Here is a 16,664-nt window from a genome sequence, read left to right as displayed (position 1 = left end):
TCCCCCATCATAAATGTATATTTAAAAGCAAAAGAGCAAAGGGGGGAGAAGAAGAGCCATGGGATGTTGCTAAAGAAACATGATGAGAAAAACAGTGGAGGAGCCAGCAGGAAATGGCAGTGAAAGAGCTGCCAGCAAAGGACTGGTGGGGCCAGCAGTGCTCTGGTGTGTCCAAGGCCTTTGTAGCACCTTTTCTGCTTGACTTTAATATGGATACACATGGAAAAGAGAAGCAAAACACCTGATCCCTCCTTGGGGGAGCTCCTGTGGACTGCGGGGCAGTGGGGAGAAGTAAGAGGAAGGGAGCACAGCGCTCATTGCAAAACCTTCCCCTTGGCTGCCCCCCAAGAATTCCTATGGGAACCCAAGGTGCCTTTGGCATGTGTGGTGCTAAAACAAACCTTATCTATGCCACAGAAAATCAGATCTGCACTGATTAGCTGCACACACCGACGACAGCAGCTGCTCTGGCTCCTACCTGCTCTGCTGCCCAGCTTTATCCCTGCTTCCAGCCAGGTCTCACCGCGGCTGCAGAAACTCTGCTGAGCTTGGCTTGTCCTTGCCTACACTTGCAGCTAATCCACATTCAGCCCCGCTTCAGCCGCTCCTGTTGCTGACACCTGTTGTCAGCAGTCGGTAATTTCTTTTTTTAGGACAAGCCTGCATTGCCCTGGAGCTCAGAAAGGGCCTTAAATTAGACTTAATTCTATTCAGATGTAGTTAGCAGTATTTAATTAGCACAGTCCCAAAGCAAAAGTCAGTCTATTCCTTGGATCACTGGAGTATATTCTGGATACTTTCCATACTGCTGCAGGAGTCTTTTTTTTTTTTTTTTTTTTTGTTAATTTATTTATTTTAATTTTCTATCTTAAGCCCAAGAAATGTGCTGGGGCTTTTCAAGCACTTCCAGAGTAGGGGCCACATCTTAATAGACAGATTCCTTTGCAGATGGCTTCCTGCTCGTTTGCAATTGCAAAACTCCACTGAGGCAATTACCATGATTGCAGCCATGGGAATGTGACATTAGGAAAGCATTTAATGTATTCTCAGCATCTGTTAGAGTGCTGCTGCAAATGGAAACCTCGGGGAGATGCCAGCACTATGGGCAAGGCTCGTTTGAATCAGGCTGACTGGAAGCTCACATCCAGTCTGAACTCAACGTGCAGGGACCCTCCAAAACCCACAGACAGACACAGGCACATCCAGAGGGGGATTCACCCATCCCAGCTGGTGTCCCAGGGAAGAAGAATGACTTCTCTTCTCATGGTGCTCCGTTGGGTGGGAAAATGAGCAGTTCAGGTGAGGAATACCATTTTCTGCAGCTAAAATGAGGTGACTCGAGCCCTGAGTTGTGTGATAGCTGGGATTTTCATATTCCACTGCAAACTGCCCCAGAAAGGATGAGCCAATGCTATTTCACCTCCATGGACTTGAAAGCACAAACTAGGAGATCTGCTCGCCAGAAGAGTTCAGTTTCCCAGAAAGTGATGCAGGGGCTGGCAAGAAGATATTCTATAGGAATAAGGAGAAAGGGGGATGTATTAGCAATAATGGGGGAAAATCCCAGCCTCAAGATCAAAAGCTTGAGCTCTGTTATCCAAGTAGAGAACAATGCTCTGGAACTATTCCTTTTAACTTTGCTGCTTTTTCATCCATTTTCTCCCTTATTTCTATGAAGGTGCCTCCACCACACGGCTAGAACATCATGCTACTTGAATCCCTTTTTAAATGGATGTTCAGAGAAGATTACTGAACTGCTTATCTTAGAGCCTGTGAGCTCTCCTCTAGTGAAATATTTTCATTTTTGCATGACACAAATAAATATCAGAACAAAAGAAATAGAGAGAATTAATAACATATATATTAATTTTAAAATAGAAACATATAAATATATATTTATAGCAATAATTATACAATAATATAAATATAATTTAATAATTATATATTCATAATTATAACATATAAAATATGTATTATATTATATATTTTATTTATAACAATATCTAAAATAGATATTATTAATTTTATATTTATATAAAAATATTATATAATTACAATTTTTTCCTTGCTGTTCCATGGTTTCCAGAAGAGCCTGCAGCAGCCATGGGTGGTGCCTAGAGCAGACTCCTCACATGTCCACTCACATTCTGGGGGCCACTGGGATCCAGCGACCTCACAGCTTGTGAAAACATCTCATTTCCTTTGGGGGATGTCCCTCTCATGTTGCATGGAAATACCAGCTGAGGATTGGGAATTCCCTCCATGGCTGAGCACCTGGGGCCAAAGATTCAGTGCCGACCATTTACTGACCTGTGGCACCTGCCAACACCACTCTTGGTGAACCAGAGTGAACCAGACCTGGCAGCTACACTGAATATTAAACAAAGCCCCACCCTTTATCGCTAATTTAACCTAAGGTACTTGTCAGGCCTGGCTAAAGCCTTGCCCAAGAGGAGCATCCACTCAACTGAGAGAGAAGGTGAAACCAGGGTGAAAATGTGCAGCTGGAAATGGTGATGGTGGGGAAAAAAGTGACTTTGAAGAAGTTTTGTTTTGGTGGGCTTTTTTCAAGAGTCTAGATTTTAAGAAGTTAGCCTGAAGCTTGGACTAATGTGATTAATTTCAAATCAGCTGTTAGGGACAAACGCACTTCTTCTTTGAATTGAAAGTATCTTTGAGTGTTCAAAGTACTAAAAGTACTTTTGAGCCTTTGAGTATCTTAATCTGTCTGGCAGAGGGAATTCCATCCCCTACAAATTGATGGGGCACTCCACAGAAATCATCCAGCTCACCTTCCCTCATTCCCCCTGCCAGCACAAACATTAGCTCTGTGCTGACACAGGTTAGGGAAGTAGTCCTGTGGTTACTACTGAGTTTAGCATCTTTCCTTCCTCAGAAAAGGCTACTTCTTGACCTCCCTTTTCCTCAGTGGTGAAAGTGCAACGGTTTGTATTGATTTTGTTGCTGCAAAATCACCTGCATTATTTCCCTTCCACAACTCTTTTATTTTCTGTTAATTTCTTTCCTTACATTTCAGTTTCATTTTAAAGGCTTTGCTAAAAGTTGATGTAAGAACGAGTGGCAAAGGATGGGAACCTCTTAAGTTGACTTTGTGACATTGTAGTTGTGGAGGGGATGGTGCAGCAAATTGTAATATTTAACATTACAATTAACTCCTAGCTCAGCTAGGGGTTGCTTTTGGCACTGCAGCCCATCCCTTGGGTGTGTGCCCACCTGCAGGACACCCCACTCCTCCTCCTCCAGGATTTTGGGGAGCTCTCTCAGGCCGTGGGGCACAGGGCTTGCAACAACTCACTTATGCAACACAGGCTGTATCTGCTTGCAGCTGCCAGATTGGGGAAATCTGCAAATAATTGCAAAGTCTGCCAGTTTAATTGGATTGTGGTGTATTTGCACAGATGGGTGAAGTCTTCCAGGACAGTATTTTCCAGAGTGACTTAGCAGTCTCTCTGCTTTAAGGTACTCAGTATGAGAGAACATAGAAACAATGTGGTTTCTGTGGATTTTTTAAAGAGGAGCACCCCCAAACTGAAGTAATCCAAACCATCAGTCACCCAGAAATCCTTTGCCATGGATACCTTGAGATGGGGGATCGTTCACAGTAGCTTGATGTAAGCCAAACCAAATTCATAAAAATAATACAAAACATCTTAACACATAATTTCTTCAGCAGAAAAATCCAGTGTGAATGTGTATGTGTGCAGGCATTTTTACAGGAAGTATGATGAATAAATGAATATTTGTAAAACAAAGAGAGGAGGACAAGAAAGATGTTTTATTTCATGTGTGAGTCGGCCTTTGTTGTTGTTATTTTTAAAAATTAGATACAAAATGTTACTCTGGAACATTGTCCCTGTGTGCTCTGGCTCTTTGCCAGGCCCAGAGTTCAGTACTTGCTGGGGAAAAGAAAGCCTTGTACTTGACTTTCTGAAAGATAGGCAGTGATCACTTGGTAGAGGTCAAAAAGGAAAAGAATCAAATTATTTATTAATTAAATACAAATTCTGTAAAATTGCTCAGAAGTAACTAGCCCCCAGGGCCCAAGCTACAGGCGCCCAGTATCTGAATGTACAAAAGAAAAACAGTTTATTAGCATTATCATTAGCTTTATCTACCAAGAATTAGCAGGGAGAAAAGAAATCTGCCGAAGATGCTTCTACTCTCACCAAGAGATTCCACTAAATCACCCTCACAAAAATTGGCAATTTGTAAGAAGAAACAAATGGCTATTTTAAAACATTGTCAGGAACATTCACAGAAGCAGTAGGACCAACTTGAAATCACTTCAATTAAATAGAAACATTTTTCACAGGCAGCACAATGATGTAGTTACATGATATTGATGTAACTACTTTTGAGAATGTTACCTTGGAGGTCTGCACTAATGAAGTTGAGGTGCTCTGGGGCTGAAGGCACTCTTGAAAAGAGGACTTCAGTAGCTTTGAACCTTTAGAAAGAATTCCCAAATACTTCTCCAGGTCAAATGTCCAGAGCTGAAGTCCACTTCTCCCTTGTGCAGCCAAAGTGGAGCTCAGCTCCTGGTGTGAGCACTTCTCACTGTTCTGCTGTGTCAATTAGCTCTTGTCTTAAATCTCATGGTCCTGAAGCCATGCTACTGCCACAATCCTTGAATCTTTCCTTCAATGAGCTTCTGGTTCCTGTGGCTAAGGAAGAAGCCTCAAAAGAGCAGAAGAAATGACAAAGAACCCCAACTTATTATTTTTTTTTTTGAAAACCCAGCCTTATGAAATCCCTGAAGTGACTTTGCACCTTCAGAGCCATCCCAACCTCCCCCCTTCCCATCAGGCACTTGAAGAAGGCTTCTTGCCAACCACCCTGGATTATAGAGAGGTTTTCCAAGGTGCTTACACACCTGGATGCCTTGGAGGAGCTGGCACTGACTTCTCAGCAGGCTTTATGTGGCCTGACCAGGCTCTTCTGCCTGCTGAGAGTTGGGGTGTTTGTTTCTAACTTTGGGGATGAGCAAAACAGCCACACCAGAGCAAGGCAATCCCAAGGCAGGGTCTAGCAAGGTCTCGCAGTTTGCTCTGAAGGCTTGCAAGGAAAGGCTCCCTACTGGCCTGGGAAGCTCAGGATGTGATCAAGTTCTTCTTGAAACAACAGGGTGCTGTAGGTTCAAAAAGACACCCACAGGGACAGGTTAACTTTTGGCAGTTTTTATTGGTTTTGAAGGGCAAAGGAGTTCTGAGAGTTGACATGGCTTGAGAGTGGTGGAGACCACCAGGAATAGAAGAACTTCTGTAAGGACATTGCTACAGAGATCCAAGGAACAATTTTTTAACCAGACCATAGCTTTTGCTGCTTTTTTTATTTCCCAGCTGTCTTTTGCAGCCTTGGGGTGGGGGGCAACAGAAGAAAAGGAGGATTGCCAGGGCCTCTCATAGTATTAGCTATGTTTTGTTGCTGTCATTCAAGTCAGTTATTAAATATAAACTGTGATATTTGTGATGATAACTTTGTCCTGAGAGGGTGTTGTTCTCAAAAAGCCTTTCAAACTAGAGATAACAAGGTGACAAATCCTTTAAAGCGATGCTTTCAGGTACTTCTCTTTGAATAGATGTCCCAATTTAGCTGCTGGCAGCCAGAACAAACCAAGCAGCTTGTGAGAGTCAAAATCACAGCAGATTAGGATTCTGCCCAGAGAAATATTTAACTCCTTATGAGGTAAACCCAGAACAAGTGCTGGTAAATAAAAGGCCTCTCTTTTTTCCATCTTTCTCATGAAAAGCCTCTGAAATCATGGCCACAGTGCATTTTGCAATAGGCTGGCTTCAGTGAGAGAGTGTTTGCTTTTTGACTTGCCAGCTTGCTCTACTTTTTTAGGCTTGGCTGGTTTAGGTCAGCCATGAACAGGGTCAGGAGCACTGATGCAGCCCCTTGGTAACTGCTCAGGAGTCTCTTGCCCCGGCAGGACCATCCTGGTGGGCATGGCTGGAAGGATGGTGATGGGGCACTTCTTTTTACAAGGGCCCGGAGTCACAGGGAAATTGGGAATGGCTTCACACTGACAGAGAGCAAGTTTAGGTTGGGTATTAGAAAGAAATTCTTCCCTGTGAGGGTGGTAAGGCCCAGGCACAGGGTGCCCAAAAGAGCTGTGGCTGCCCCTGGATCCCTGGAAGTGTCCAAGGCCAGGTTGAGGTTGCACAGGGCTCTGAGAGACCTGGCATGGTGGAAGGTGGGTGAAAAACTGGATGATCTTTAAGGTCCCTTCCAACCCCAGCCATTTTGTGATTCTATGATTCTCTGAAATGCCTGTCACCTACCTCATAACAATTTTCCCACTGCCAGATGCTGGCAGAATCCACTTTCCATCTTCCTCTGTAATAACATCCCATTACTGTAGGTTAATGCCCTGGCTTTTGCATCCCAGAGCTGCACAACTGCCTTGCTAGGTTGGTTAACACAAACAAGATGTGGTACTGTACAAACAGAGCGTTTCCAATGGCTAAAAGTCTAAACAGATTAGGAAAAAGGGTGAGGGAAGAAATGGAGGTGCCAAGAGTTGCAGCAATGTGCACGACATGGCCAAGGGAAGCCAGAACCAGAACTCAGATCCCAAGCCCTGATAGTAATCTGTTTCTTAATGCCATCATTTTGGTATGTGAGATGGGTCATCTTCCTTAAAGAGTTTAGAAAGTAGCCAGACCAGTTCCTCTGTTTATATAAGGAAGATGTTTGTAGACCTCTTGATCCGAAGGCAATTAATACAGCCCACTGGGGAAAGAAAAAAAAAAAAAAAAAAAAGAAAAAGAAAAAAAGAAAAAGAAAGAAAAAAGTAAAAAGAAAGAAAAACAAGAAAAAGAAGGAAAAAGAAAGAAAAGAGAAAAATAAAAATAAAAAAGAGAACTGGGCTAGATTCTCATGTAAACAGCACCCAGAATGCCTAAAATTCTGACATATGCAGATGTTTTTATGTTGGGGTATTTTTTTGGTGAGCGGCCTCTTTGTGGTCAGCTGTAAGCACCACATTTACATAGTTCTGTATTTCTGAAAAAGCCTGTTGCATGAGGTTGGGACCCTACCAAATGAAGACAACACAACACTAACGAAAAATAACAAGCTCTTCCAACAACGTTCAGTAACTGACTGAGAGGTTAGTGCTGTGTTCTGGGAAAAAAAAAAATCCAGGCACCATATAATTTCAGGCACTAAAAACGTTAAACATTTCAGAGGAACATAACACATGACACAGGGTGTTTTTATTTAATGAATGGCTGTAAGAAATGAGGCCAGCATCCCTTCTCACAGATGAACGCCTGGTGCCAAGAGCATTGCTGTACAATGTGTCATCACTCGGGAACCTAAAGAATTGTACTTGAGAAAACATTGCTACAAAATATCATTCCCTTCCCAGAAAGGTTCACTTCAGGCTTTATAGAAAAACAGGACAACTCATTTCCACTGCACATAACTCTTCTGTTGGGAAATTTTCTTAAAGGCATAGGTAGCAGAGCAAGGGGAGGGAAAACTGTTTAATCTCACAGCGACAATAATAGCTCCTGGTTATTGTTGGTGCTCAGCTCCTGCTTTGGGCTTTTGATACTCAGAACTTTTAAAACACAGAGCAAGTTAATCCTCTCCACACCCTGAAAAGGGAGAGGGAGAGGGGAAGAAGGAAAGGGAAGGAGAAGGGGAGGGAGAGAGGAGCAGAAGGGAAGAGAAGGAGCACGAAGAGGGAAAGGAACTTTAGCTGCCATAAGAAGCCTCTGGTTAAGACTCTTATGTTAAAACTTTGCTATTCTAACAAAGTGGCGCTAGTTGTGTGATGTATTAAATGAGAAGTCTTACAGACATGGAGTTAGTCTGAAGATTACTTTTTTTTATATGGTGTGTTTTCTTCAGAGAAATTAGGTCACTTCACAGCAAATTAATCAATTTACTGATTTAGGCCTCACCTCTACAACAGTAGTGTTTGCTGGGATCACTCAACATAATCACGTGCAAGTGTGTGTATTTATTTTTAGGGACTGTATATTAACATCCTCTTTCTTGTTCCTGGTTTGAAAAAGGAGAAGCTGGTTACCCAGAAAAGTGCATCCATCACTGCTGGCTGTAAGGCACTTCTGGCTTCACCTGTGCTTCAGGGGCAGTTCAAGCTTGCAAGCTTCAGGGGCAAGTTCAATTTTGCACATCAAACAAAATGAAAATTAAAAATAAAATTGTCTGAGCCAGACCAGAAGAGTCTTCCCTGAGACAAAATCAGGGTATTTTGGAAGGACTGCTCCTTAAGAAAGTCCAGGGAAGCTGGTGACAAGCAGAGAGCTGCAGAGAATTCTCTCTTTGGAGAATGAATTCTCTCTTTAGAATGAGTATTTTCAGTGCTAGCAATTTAACCTGGATCTTTTGCAGACATAACTGTGTAACCTGCCCTATGGTTATACCACAGAAGAGGCATTTCTGACACAGCACCTGCCTTTTAAATCCCATTAAGGACACCCTCAAATCCCCTCAAGGATACCCCAAATCCCATATTAAGGACACTCCCAAGCTGTACCTTGCCAGCACTCCAACAAGGAGGACTCAAAATCCACCCAAGGCTGCTGCAGGTGCTGGCAGGGCTGGGACCCCTGACAGAACTTTATAAACACAGAGGGGAGCGGGAGCAGAGCCCACAGCGGGGATGGCACCTGGGGATGCTGCCAGCAGCAAGGCCAAGCCCTGGCGCTGATCTCTGTCCTTAGGCTCCCTCTAGAGTTTACAGCAAATGAGCAAAAGGTCTCAAATGCCATTTGCACATGAGGGTAGTGTCTTCTTGCCCGCCTTGGCACTACTGGATCATGTCCCAGAGCCTTTGTACACTGAAGTGGCTCTTTCCTTCCTGACAGTCTCTGCTGCTGAACCTCACCAGGCCCTAATCCTGCCCAGAAGGGAAGGGCTCCTGTTAAGAGAATATTATGGTAAATACTTGGGCCTTGCTCCCCAAATCCCATGGAAAGCTCGCCCCACATTTCTTACAGAAATCAGCACTTGGCCTGAAAACCTGGAGAGGTGGGGTAGGAACAAACCTCCTCAAACCTCCAGATGGGTCATGCCATATCCCTGCCTTCTTCATCCTCAACTCTGGAGGACCCATCCTGGTGGAGGAGCTCAGGTATGATTCCCAATTTCTCCCCGACTTACAAGGGAATGTATGAAATCCTGAGCAGCCCAGATGCTTTGTGTGAGTGGTTCAGATGGGCTTTGCTGGTTCACTGGGCAGCCTTACAAAGTGCTGGGGAAGGAGGGTGGCCAAAAAGGAGCCGGGAGGCTTGCCTAAGCCATTCTGGAGGGAAGAAAAACAGCGAGCAGCCCTGCCAGTAGAAAAGTCCAAACAAGAGCGAGGAGAGGGGTAGCGGGAAGAGAAGGGACAGGGTGTCCCGACCCTGTCAGAGGAGCCAGGACATCCTCCACCCAGACCTCCTTATAAACACTCCTTCCTCCTTCCTGCTTCACTCCTCCGAGTTTTGTTTGGGGTTTGGCGTTGTTGTTTGTTTTCCTCTCTTTCTCCAGCCCTCTCCTGCGAGCTCTGGCCGCATCTGCGGCAGGGCCGGGGGCAGAGCCGGCCGTGGGAGGCCGCAGCTCCGCGGGGGCGGCTCGGAGCTGGCCCCGTCCCCACCCCGCAGCCCCGCTGCTGTGCCCCTCTCCTGCAAGACGATGGCGCTCTGATCTTTTCCACAGCTTCGCTCCGCCACTTTCGAGTATGTTTTTTTTCCTGTATTTTTTTTTTTTTTTTCCACGCTTCACTGCTACTACGGGCGGGCGCCTGCCTCTGTCCCGATTTGCTGCAGCCATCGGGGGTGCCTGACTGTAAACAAAACACTTTAGATCATGGCAAGGTCGCTGCAGACACAGCCTTCTTTTTTTTTTTTTATTTTCTCTTTTTTTTTTCTTTCTTTTTTTTTTTTTTTTTTTTTTCCTCCTCGGCAGCCGCAGCGATTTAAGGTGGATTGCCGAGATCGCAGGGGAAAGAAGGGGGACGAGCCGAGAGAGCCCAAAGAGCGGCGGGGACCAGCCCCGATCCCCCGAGCACGGCCGCGGATGCTCCGGGGATGCGGATGCTCCCACCCCGGCGGAGACACCATGAATTTAATTTTTTTTTTTATTTTTCTCCTTAATTTTACCCCCTTTCCTGATGATTTGTCCCAGCGCGACCCCAAGGTTTCCGGCGGCGCGGGATGGGGGCTGTGCTGCCCCCGGAAAGCCGCGGCTGCGGGGGTACCCCCGTCCCCTTTCCCTCTCCCCAAACCCTGAGAGCGAGGTCGGGACAGAGGAGAAGGGATAGAGGGATAAACAGAGAGGCAGACCACTCCTCTTTCATTTTCTCCCTTGCTTCCATCAGCGGCTTAAATTATTCGCGCCCCTCTTCTCCTCCCCCACCCCCCTCCTCCTCCTCCTCGCCTTTGGATTTAATTATTCGTGCTCAATATACTTGTACAGCATCCAGGGACTCAGTCTCAGGCCCTTGTACTAAGGGAAGTATAAACAGAACAACAACAAAAAAACCCCAGAAGGTTCTTGTCCTACAGTAACTTTTTTTTTTTCTTTCTTTTTTTTCTTTTTCTTTTTCCAAAGGCTTCAGATAAATCAGTGCTCTGTGTCGCACCGCCATAATTCTGTTGCTGCTTTACTCGTGGGGTATGGAGTCTTTTTCAGTATTTGGAAACTCACACTTCCCCACACTTTTTTTCTTTTTCCTAGTTTGTGTTTATACTCTGGTACAACAGACAAGAGGGTTGCCTTTCCCTTGTGGATGAGGGAGACAAGCAGAGGCACCCAGAGGGCAGAGAATGGGAACTCCTCACCTAAGGAATCCTGAGTGGGGTGGGACACTCAGCAGGGAAAGCCTCATCAGCAGGATGAGCCCTGGGCATCCTCAGACACTTTCTGCAGATCTCTCAGTTACAGCTTCCTCCTGAGGATCAGCAAAACAAGCTCAGTGCCCCTACACCTGTCAGAGAAAGTGAAGCTTGAAATGGAGCTTCCTTGCTGGTGGCAATGGAAGTCAAACACAGGAAAACCTAGAGAAATGAAATCCTGCAAATGCAGCAGATGCAGGCCCACTTTTTCCAGCTGATGGAGTTTTGTCATGGACTTGTAACTTCAAAAAAACACCTCAGGTCCTGCAGGCATGTGAATATCAGCTTTAATTTTCTGCAAGTGAATTGCTGAAACTTGTAGTTTCTGAGAACGGTTGAAAAACAACTGCCAAGTACTAAAATCCCCAGCATATAAATAAAAATAAGGTGGCTAATAATGTATTTCAACCTTGTGGTTTTTAAACTAATCTCATTTGTTTTGTTTTTGGGGGGTTTTTTTGCCTGTACACATAATTTTTTTTTAACTTGGGTGTGTTGATACTGAGATAGCTCTGCTGAGTGGTGTGAGCAGAAGCTGGAGGCCTTGAGGCTGATGATGGCCAGCAAAGTGCTGGCCTGGGCTTGAGCACTATGTGAAGGTTGTGTCCTCTCCCCAGTGTGTAAAATCTCCACGTCTTCAAGGCCAAACCTGCTGGCTCTCATCTCAGCCAGTTAAACCAAATAATATTGACCCCTGCCTTGCTGAGACAGCTTGCTACTTGTGTATCCCCCTCACCCTCCCACCGTGCAGTTTGGGCAGGGTTGCTCTGCTTGCAAAGGAGACCTGCCCAGATGGATTGGTGTGAAGGGCCTTCTGTGCCCTCCAAAGAGTCAGACACCACATCTGGGCACCTGGAAATCTCCTTTAGTGCCTGAGAGAACCCACAGTGTCACACAGCACATTGGGGGCTGCCCTGCCTGGTGAGTGAAGATGGCTGTGGAAAGGGCTGGAGAAAAGGGGACCAGAGAGGAGTGCACGATTCCTCCTATATCCACCACACCTGCTCTGACCATCCGAGGAAGCTGCTTAGAAAATCCCTGGCTGTGACTCTTTGCTCATCTAATCTCTTGAGCACACAAACTGGACAAACCCCAGTGCTGGTTTTTTGTTGGTTTTTTTTTTTTTTTTTTTTTTTTTTTTTTTCCCCAAGTAGCTGATATCTAAAATCCCAGCAGGGGTTATTTTAGACACATTTCTTAACCTAGCCCTTTTTCTGCCGAGTGGGCAGGAGATCGTTTTGGCACCAGGAGCGAGCTCAGGGTGCTGCGGGTCGGGGTGATGCCGTTCGGGGTGCTGGTCCCCGCGGCATGCCCCGGGCTGCTCAGCCTGCCCACTGGCCCTGAGCTTGCCCCCAGCCCCGGACCTCGCCGGGGACGTGTCGCAGAGCCCAACCCGTGCAAAGCAGCGCGGTGGGACGCCGCTGTCACAGCCAGCCACGACTCAAAACCGGCCGTCACCATTCCTCAGGCGCTCGGGATGGGGTGCGTGCTGTTGTGGGGTGGAACAAACCCCGCCGGGCTTGGCGCGCTTTACAGAGGCACGAGAAGAGGAGGCTCGGGGGTGCCGTCCCACCCCTCTCGCTTTTCCCTTGGCTCGCCCCGTCCCACCTTTAGAGCCGGCGGCGGGGCAGGGCAGGGCCGGGCGGACGGGGCGGCGCCCGCCGCTGCGACCAATGGCACGGCTCCGCTGTTTAAATCGACTCGTTCCTGTCAATCATTCTCTCCTTCGTCAGCCTCCCTTCAATCGCCATATTGGGCTCGTCTCCTCTTGTTTTTTTCCGTCTCGCTTTTACTACGCGTCGGCGGTGCGATCGGCAGGAGCATCACCGGCACCAGCGCCATCGCCACCGGCGGCGGACCCGGCACCGCGGGGGCAGCGCCGCGCTCCGCTCCTCTCCCGCCCGGGGCTCCCCGGCGGCGGCGGCAGCAGCGGCGGCTCTCGGGGCTCATCCCCGGGCCGGCGCTTATGCAAGGGCGCCTCCTCGCCCCTTCTCCGCGGGCCGAGGGCGAGCGGAGCCGAGGCGGGGCCGCAGCGCGGGGCAGCGCGGAGCGGAGGCGCGGAGCGGAGCCGCCGGGCGGAGCCGCCGGGCGCCGGGAAATAAAAGGCGTCGGAGGCCGCGGAGAGAGAGCAGCGAGCACAGCAACCCCCGCCTGGAGCCACAGCGTGCGGGGAGATGTCAAACGTGCGCATTTCTAATGGGAGCCCTACCTTGGAGCGCATGGAGGCCAGGCAGTCGGAGTACCCGAAGCCGTCAGCGTGCCGGAACCTCTTCGGGCCGGTGAACCACGAAGAGCTCAACAGGGAATTTAAGAAACACCTGCAGGAGATGAAGGAGACGTACCAGAGGAAGTGGAATTTCGATTTCCAGAATCACAGGCCGCTGGAAGGCAGGTACGAGTGGCAAGCCGTGGAGAAGGGGAGCTCGCCCGACTTCTACTTCAGACCCCCTCGGCTACGGAAAGCCGTCTGCAAGTCCGCCGGCCGCCAGAGCTTGGATGTAAATGGGAATTGCCAAACCGTGGTTTTTGTCGGTTCTCAGGGAATCTCAGAGGACACTCACTGTGTAGCTCAAAAGACTGATGTTTCAGAAAATCAGACGGACTTAGCAGAGCAGTGCACTGCCCAGAGGAAAAGACCCGCGGCCGATGGTAACGTACCCCACGGCTCTGCCCCGTGTCCCACTCGTGTCAGCGCCGGCGCTCCGGCCCCTCCGCCCCTGCCACGCGTGGCACCGGCTCGGCGTGCCACCCCCGCCCCTTTCCCCCTAAAAAAGCCCGGGTAGTGTTTGCAGTCCCGGGGTCCCGCCTTGAGCGGGAGCCGGTAGATGATTTGCAAGGAAGAGCCCTTAGACGCGGGTCAGATCCCGCGACCCCTCTCCGCCCCACTGCGGGGACCCGGGCTCCTGCCCAGGTGGGAGGAGGTTCACAGCGCTCAGCAAAAAAGGAATATGGATTTTAGCCGAAAAGAGGGGACTTGGGTCTGCTACCTCGGGAGAAGCCCATTTCCCCACCCCCTGCTCGCTTCACTCAGCCGATACCTGACATGGGTATCTGGGAATATTCCCCCTCGGTTCCATCTATAACCCCTGGATGCTGAGCAAACATCTGGAAGGAAAATATTTTAATATCTTTCCTCTCCCCTCCCCGCCGCCCTTGTTTTTTAATTTTCCCCTCCTAGATTCCTCTCCTCAAAATAAAAGAGCCAACACAACAGAAGAAGAGGTTTCAGAAGACTCCCCCAGTGCCAGTTCAGTGGAGCAAACACCCAAGAAATCAAGCCCGGGAAGACATCAAACGTAAAGCGTTTAGGTCAGTTCCCTTTAGGGTCTGGCATTAAGGGAAAGAAGGGGTGACCGAGTGTCTGTCCCGCATCTCTGAGGGGCTGGGGAGGGGGCTTCGAGTCCCTGTGGGCTCTGCGAGGGGTGTTTTCTGCGAGGAAGGGTGGCTTTCCCCGAGCGCTCGGCGATGGGTGTGTGTGTCGGAGGGTGGGGACTGGGAGGCGCAGGGCTTGAAAAGAACAAAACAAGGAGCGAAGCCCAGGCTGGGCTCGGCAGCGTCAGGGGCTGCGGTGGGACTGACCCTGCCTTCCTGCGGGATGGGCACCTTTCCCAAGGACCCTGCGGGTGCAGGCACGGAGCTGGAAGCGCGGCTGGGTGCATCGTGTCAGATGCCAGCGGATTTCGGGGGGCTTCCCCTGTCCCCCGCCCCCCGTGGGGCTTTTTCACCTCGCGTGTCTTGCCTTCGCATGTCGCGGCCACCTCGCGTTGCAAGTCAAGAAGTTGGGTTTAAGGGGAATCCGGGCACTTTCTCAAAATCCGAGCAATGCAAGGTTGTTTTGTTTTTGTTTGGTTTCGGGTTGTTCCGCCCCCCCCCCCTTTTTTTTTTTGTTTCTGTTGTTTTGGTTTGGTTTTGGAGGCTGGCAGAGGGAAGGGAGCGGGTTAACGGGAGGCTGGGTTGTGCAGTTTTTTTTCCCCTCCTTTTTTGCCTTTTTTTTTTTTTTTTTTCCTTCTCCCCTACCCCCTTTTTGTTGTTTTGTTTTAAGGCCAGGGCTGGGGCGGGGAGAGTTGGTAAAAATTGCGCCGGCGGTTTGGGAGCCGAGGTTAGGAGCGAGGTTTACAATAAAACCATTTGCGATTGTGCACACAGAGAGAGAGAGAGAGAGGGAGGGAAGAGAGATTAAGCTGTAAAGCAGAAGTTGCAACAAATTAGTCCCGCTGGGGTGAGCCATGCGAATGCCGCTGCTCCCGCCCGCTTTCGGGGGTGGGGGCACGGGGGGTCCCCCCGCCATCCCCGCAGCCGCGGATGGAGGATGGAGCGGCCGGGGGGGCGGCGGGGGCCCCGCCCGGGCTGGGCCCGCCCGCCCCGGGGATGCGGTGTCGGTTTGAACCGGTTGCGCCGCGGATCGCGTTTCTTGTCGATGTTTTCTAATCGCTTTCCCTCGTCTTTTTTTTTTTTTTTTTTTTTTTTTTTTTCCTTCATTATTCCCATTTCAGAGCGCAAAGGATGTGCGCGTCCTCGTTCGTCGGGTGCGGCGGGCGGCGATGAAGAAGAGAGGAAGATGTAAAGTTGTAGTGGGAAAGGAAAAAAAAATACATATCGCCGATCTCCGGGAGATGGAGGTCCTGTACAAGCACTGAAAAAAAAAAAAAAACAAAACAAAAACAAACCAGCAACAAAACAGCAGCAACAAAAAGCAAACAATAACACTAAATTTTAGGCACTCTTAAAAGACCTGCCTCTAAAAGCATTGGATGTAGCATTGTGCAATTAGGTGTTTCCTTATTTGCTTCATTGTACTACCTGTGTATATAGTTTTTACCTTATGTAGCACATAAAACTTGTTGGGAGGGGGGAGGGACTGGAAGAGGATGACCGATTGGAACTTGCTTTCACAATCTAGCAAGCCAAGAAATCTATGAAGAGAAGCAGTGTAGGTTTTGTATTACTTAAAGATGTATTGTCCCTTTCAGTGGGTCCACAGTGTTTTTCTCTTTTTAAAATTTTTTTTTAAGATTTTTAAAGAATTTTTTAAAATGTATCATTGTGGTAACTGTTCAGAGCAGATTATTGTGAAATTTCTTCCTATGGCATTGAACTGAAGAGGTGGGAGCTGTGATGATTCCGTTAGATAGTAGCAGAAGTTCCCCGCCTTCCCAGCCCCCAAATCCATATACCAAAACTGATAGCCTGTAAAAGTTGTGTAAAATCATCCCACCTGATTACATTGCCTGATTTTTTTAAATTTTTTTTTTAACCTAATCTGGAAGGCTTTTGCTCTGAATCTGGAATATTGTTGTTTTTTGATCTGACCCACTTCCTGAAGTGTTTGTGTGTGAGAGGAAAAGGGATACTACATCTTTAAACAGTATTTCTACGTTGCCTGTGTACCTGTATGTAAAAATAAAAAAAAAAAGTTTGAAGTGTACCTGTGTACATAACTCTGTAAAGACACTGAGAAATTATACTAACTTATTTATGTTAAAAGATTTTTTTTTAATCTAGAAGACAATATTTTTTCCCCATAAAGCCAAAGTGGCATGTTTTTATGCATTTGTAAATGCTCTATTTGGTAGACTTTTTAGAGGGTTTTTTCAGTTTGGTTTTTTTTTTTTTCTCTTTTTTTTTTTTTTTCTTTTTTTCCTCATAATTAATATGGCTGTGCTTAAAAGGTTGCAGACTGAGCCAATTTAATTTTTTTTTGTAATGTGTGGGGAAAAAAAAAAATCCAGATTGATATTGTTTCACATCAAGCAATCAATAAAGAAAACTGCCATATATAAGAAATAT

The 16,664-nt window shown here is 47.5% G+C and overlaps 1 protein-coding gene across 1 annotated transcript; it reads left to right on the top strand.

Moving 5' to 3' along the window:
- Window positions 1-12,785: 12,785 nt before the first annotated feature.
- CDKN1B (cyclin dependent kinase inhibitor 1B) lies at window positions 12,786-15,570 on the top strand. Its single transcript, XM_059472105.1, has 3 exons — window positions 12,786-13,526; window positions 14,056-14,186; window positions 15,371-15,570. Exons 1-2 carry the CDS (start codon window positions 13,052-13,054, stop codon window positions 14,175-14,177), a joined length of 597 nt encoding a protein of 198 aa, XP_059328088.1. The 5' UTR covers window positions 12,786-13,051; the 3' UTR covers window positions 14,178-14,186; window positions 15,371-15,570.
- Window positions 15,571-16,664: the final 1,094 nt, after the last annotated feature.

The sequence above is a fragment of the Ammospiza nelsoni genome, chromosome 5, assembly GCF_027579445.1.
Source record: "Ammospiza nelsoni isolate bAmmNel1 chromosome 5, bAmmNel1.pri, whole genome shotgun sequence".
NCBI lineage: Eukaryota > Metazoa > Chordata > Aves > Passeriformes > Passerellidae > Ammospiza > Ammospiza nelsoni.
The sequence above is the reverse complement of the archived record's forward strand: the minus strand, read 5'-3'. Positions and strand labels throughout refer to the sequence as shown.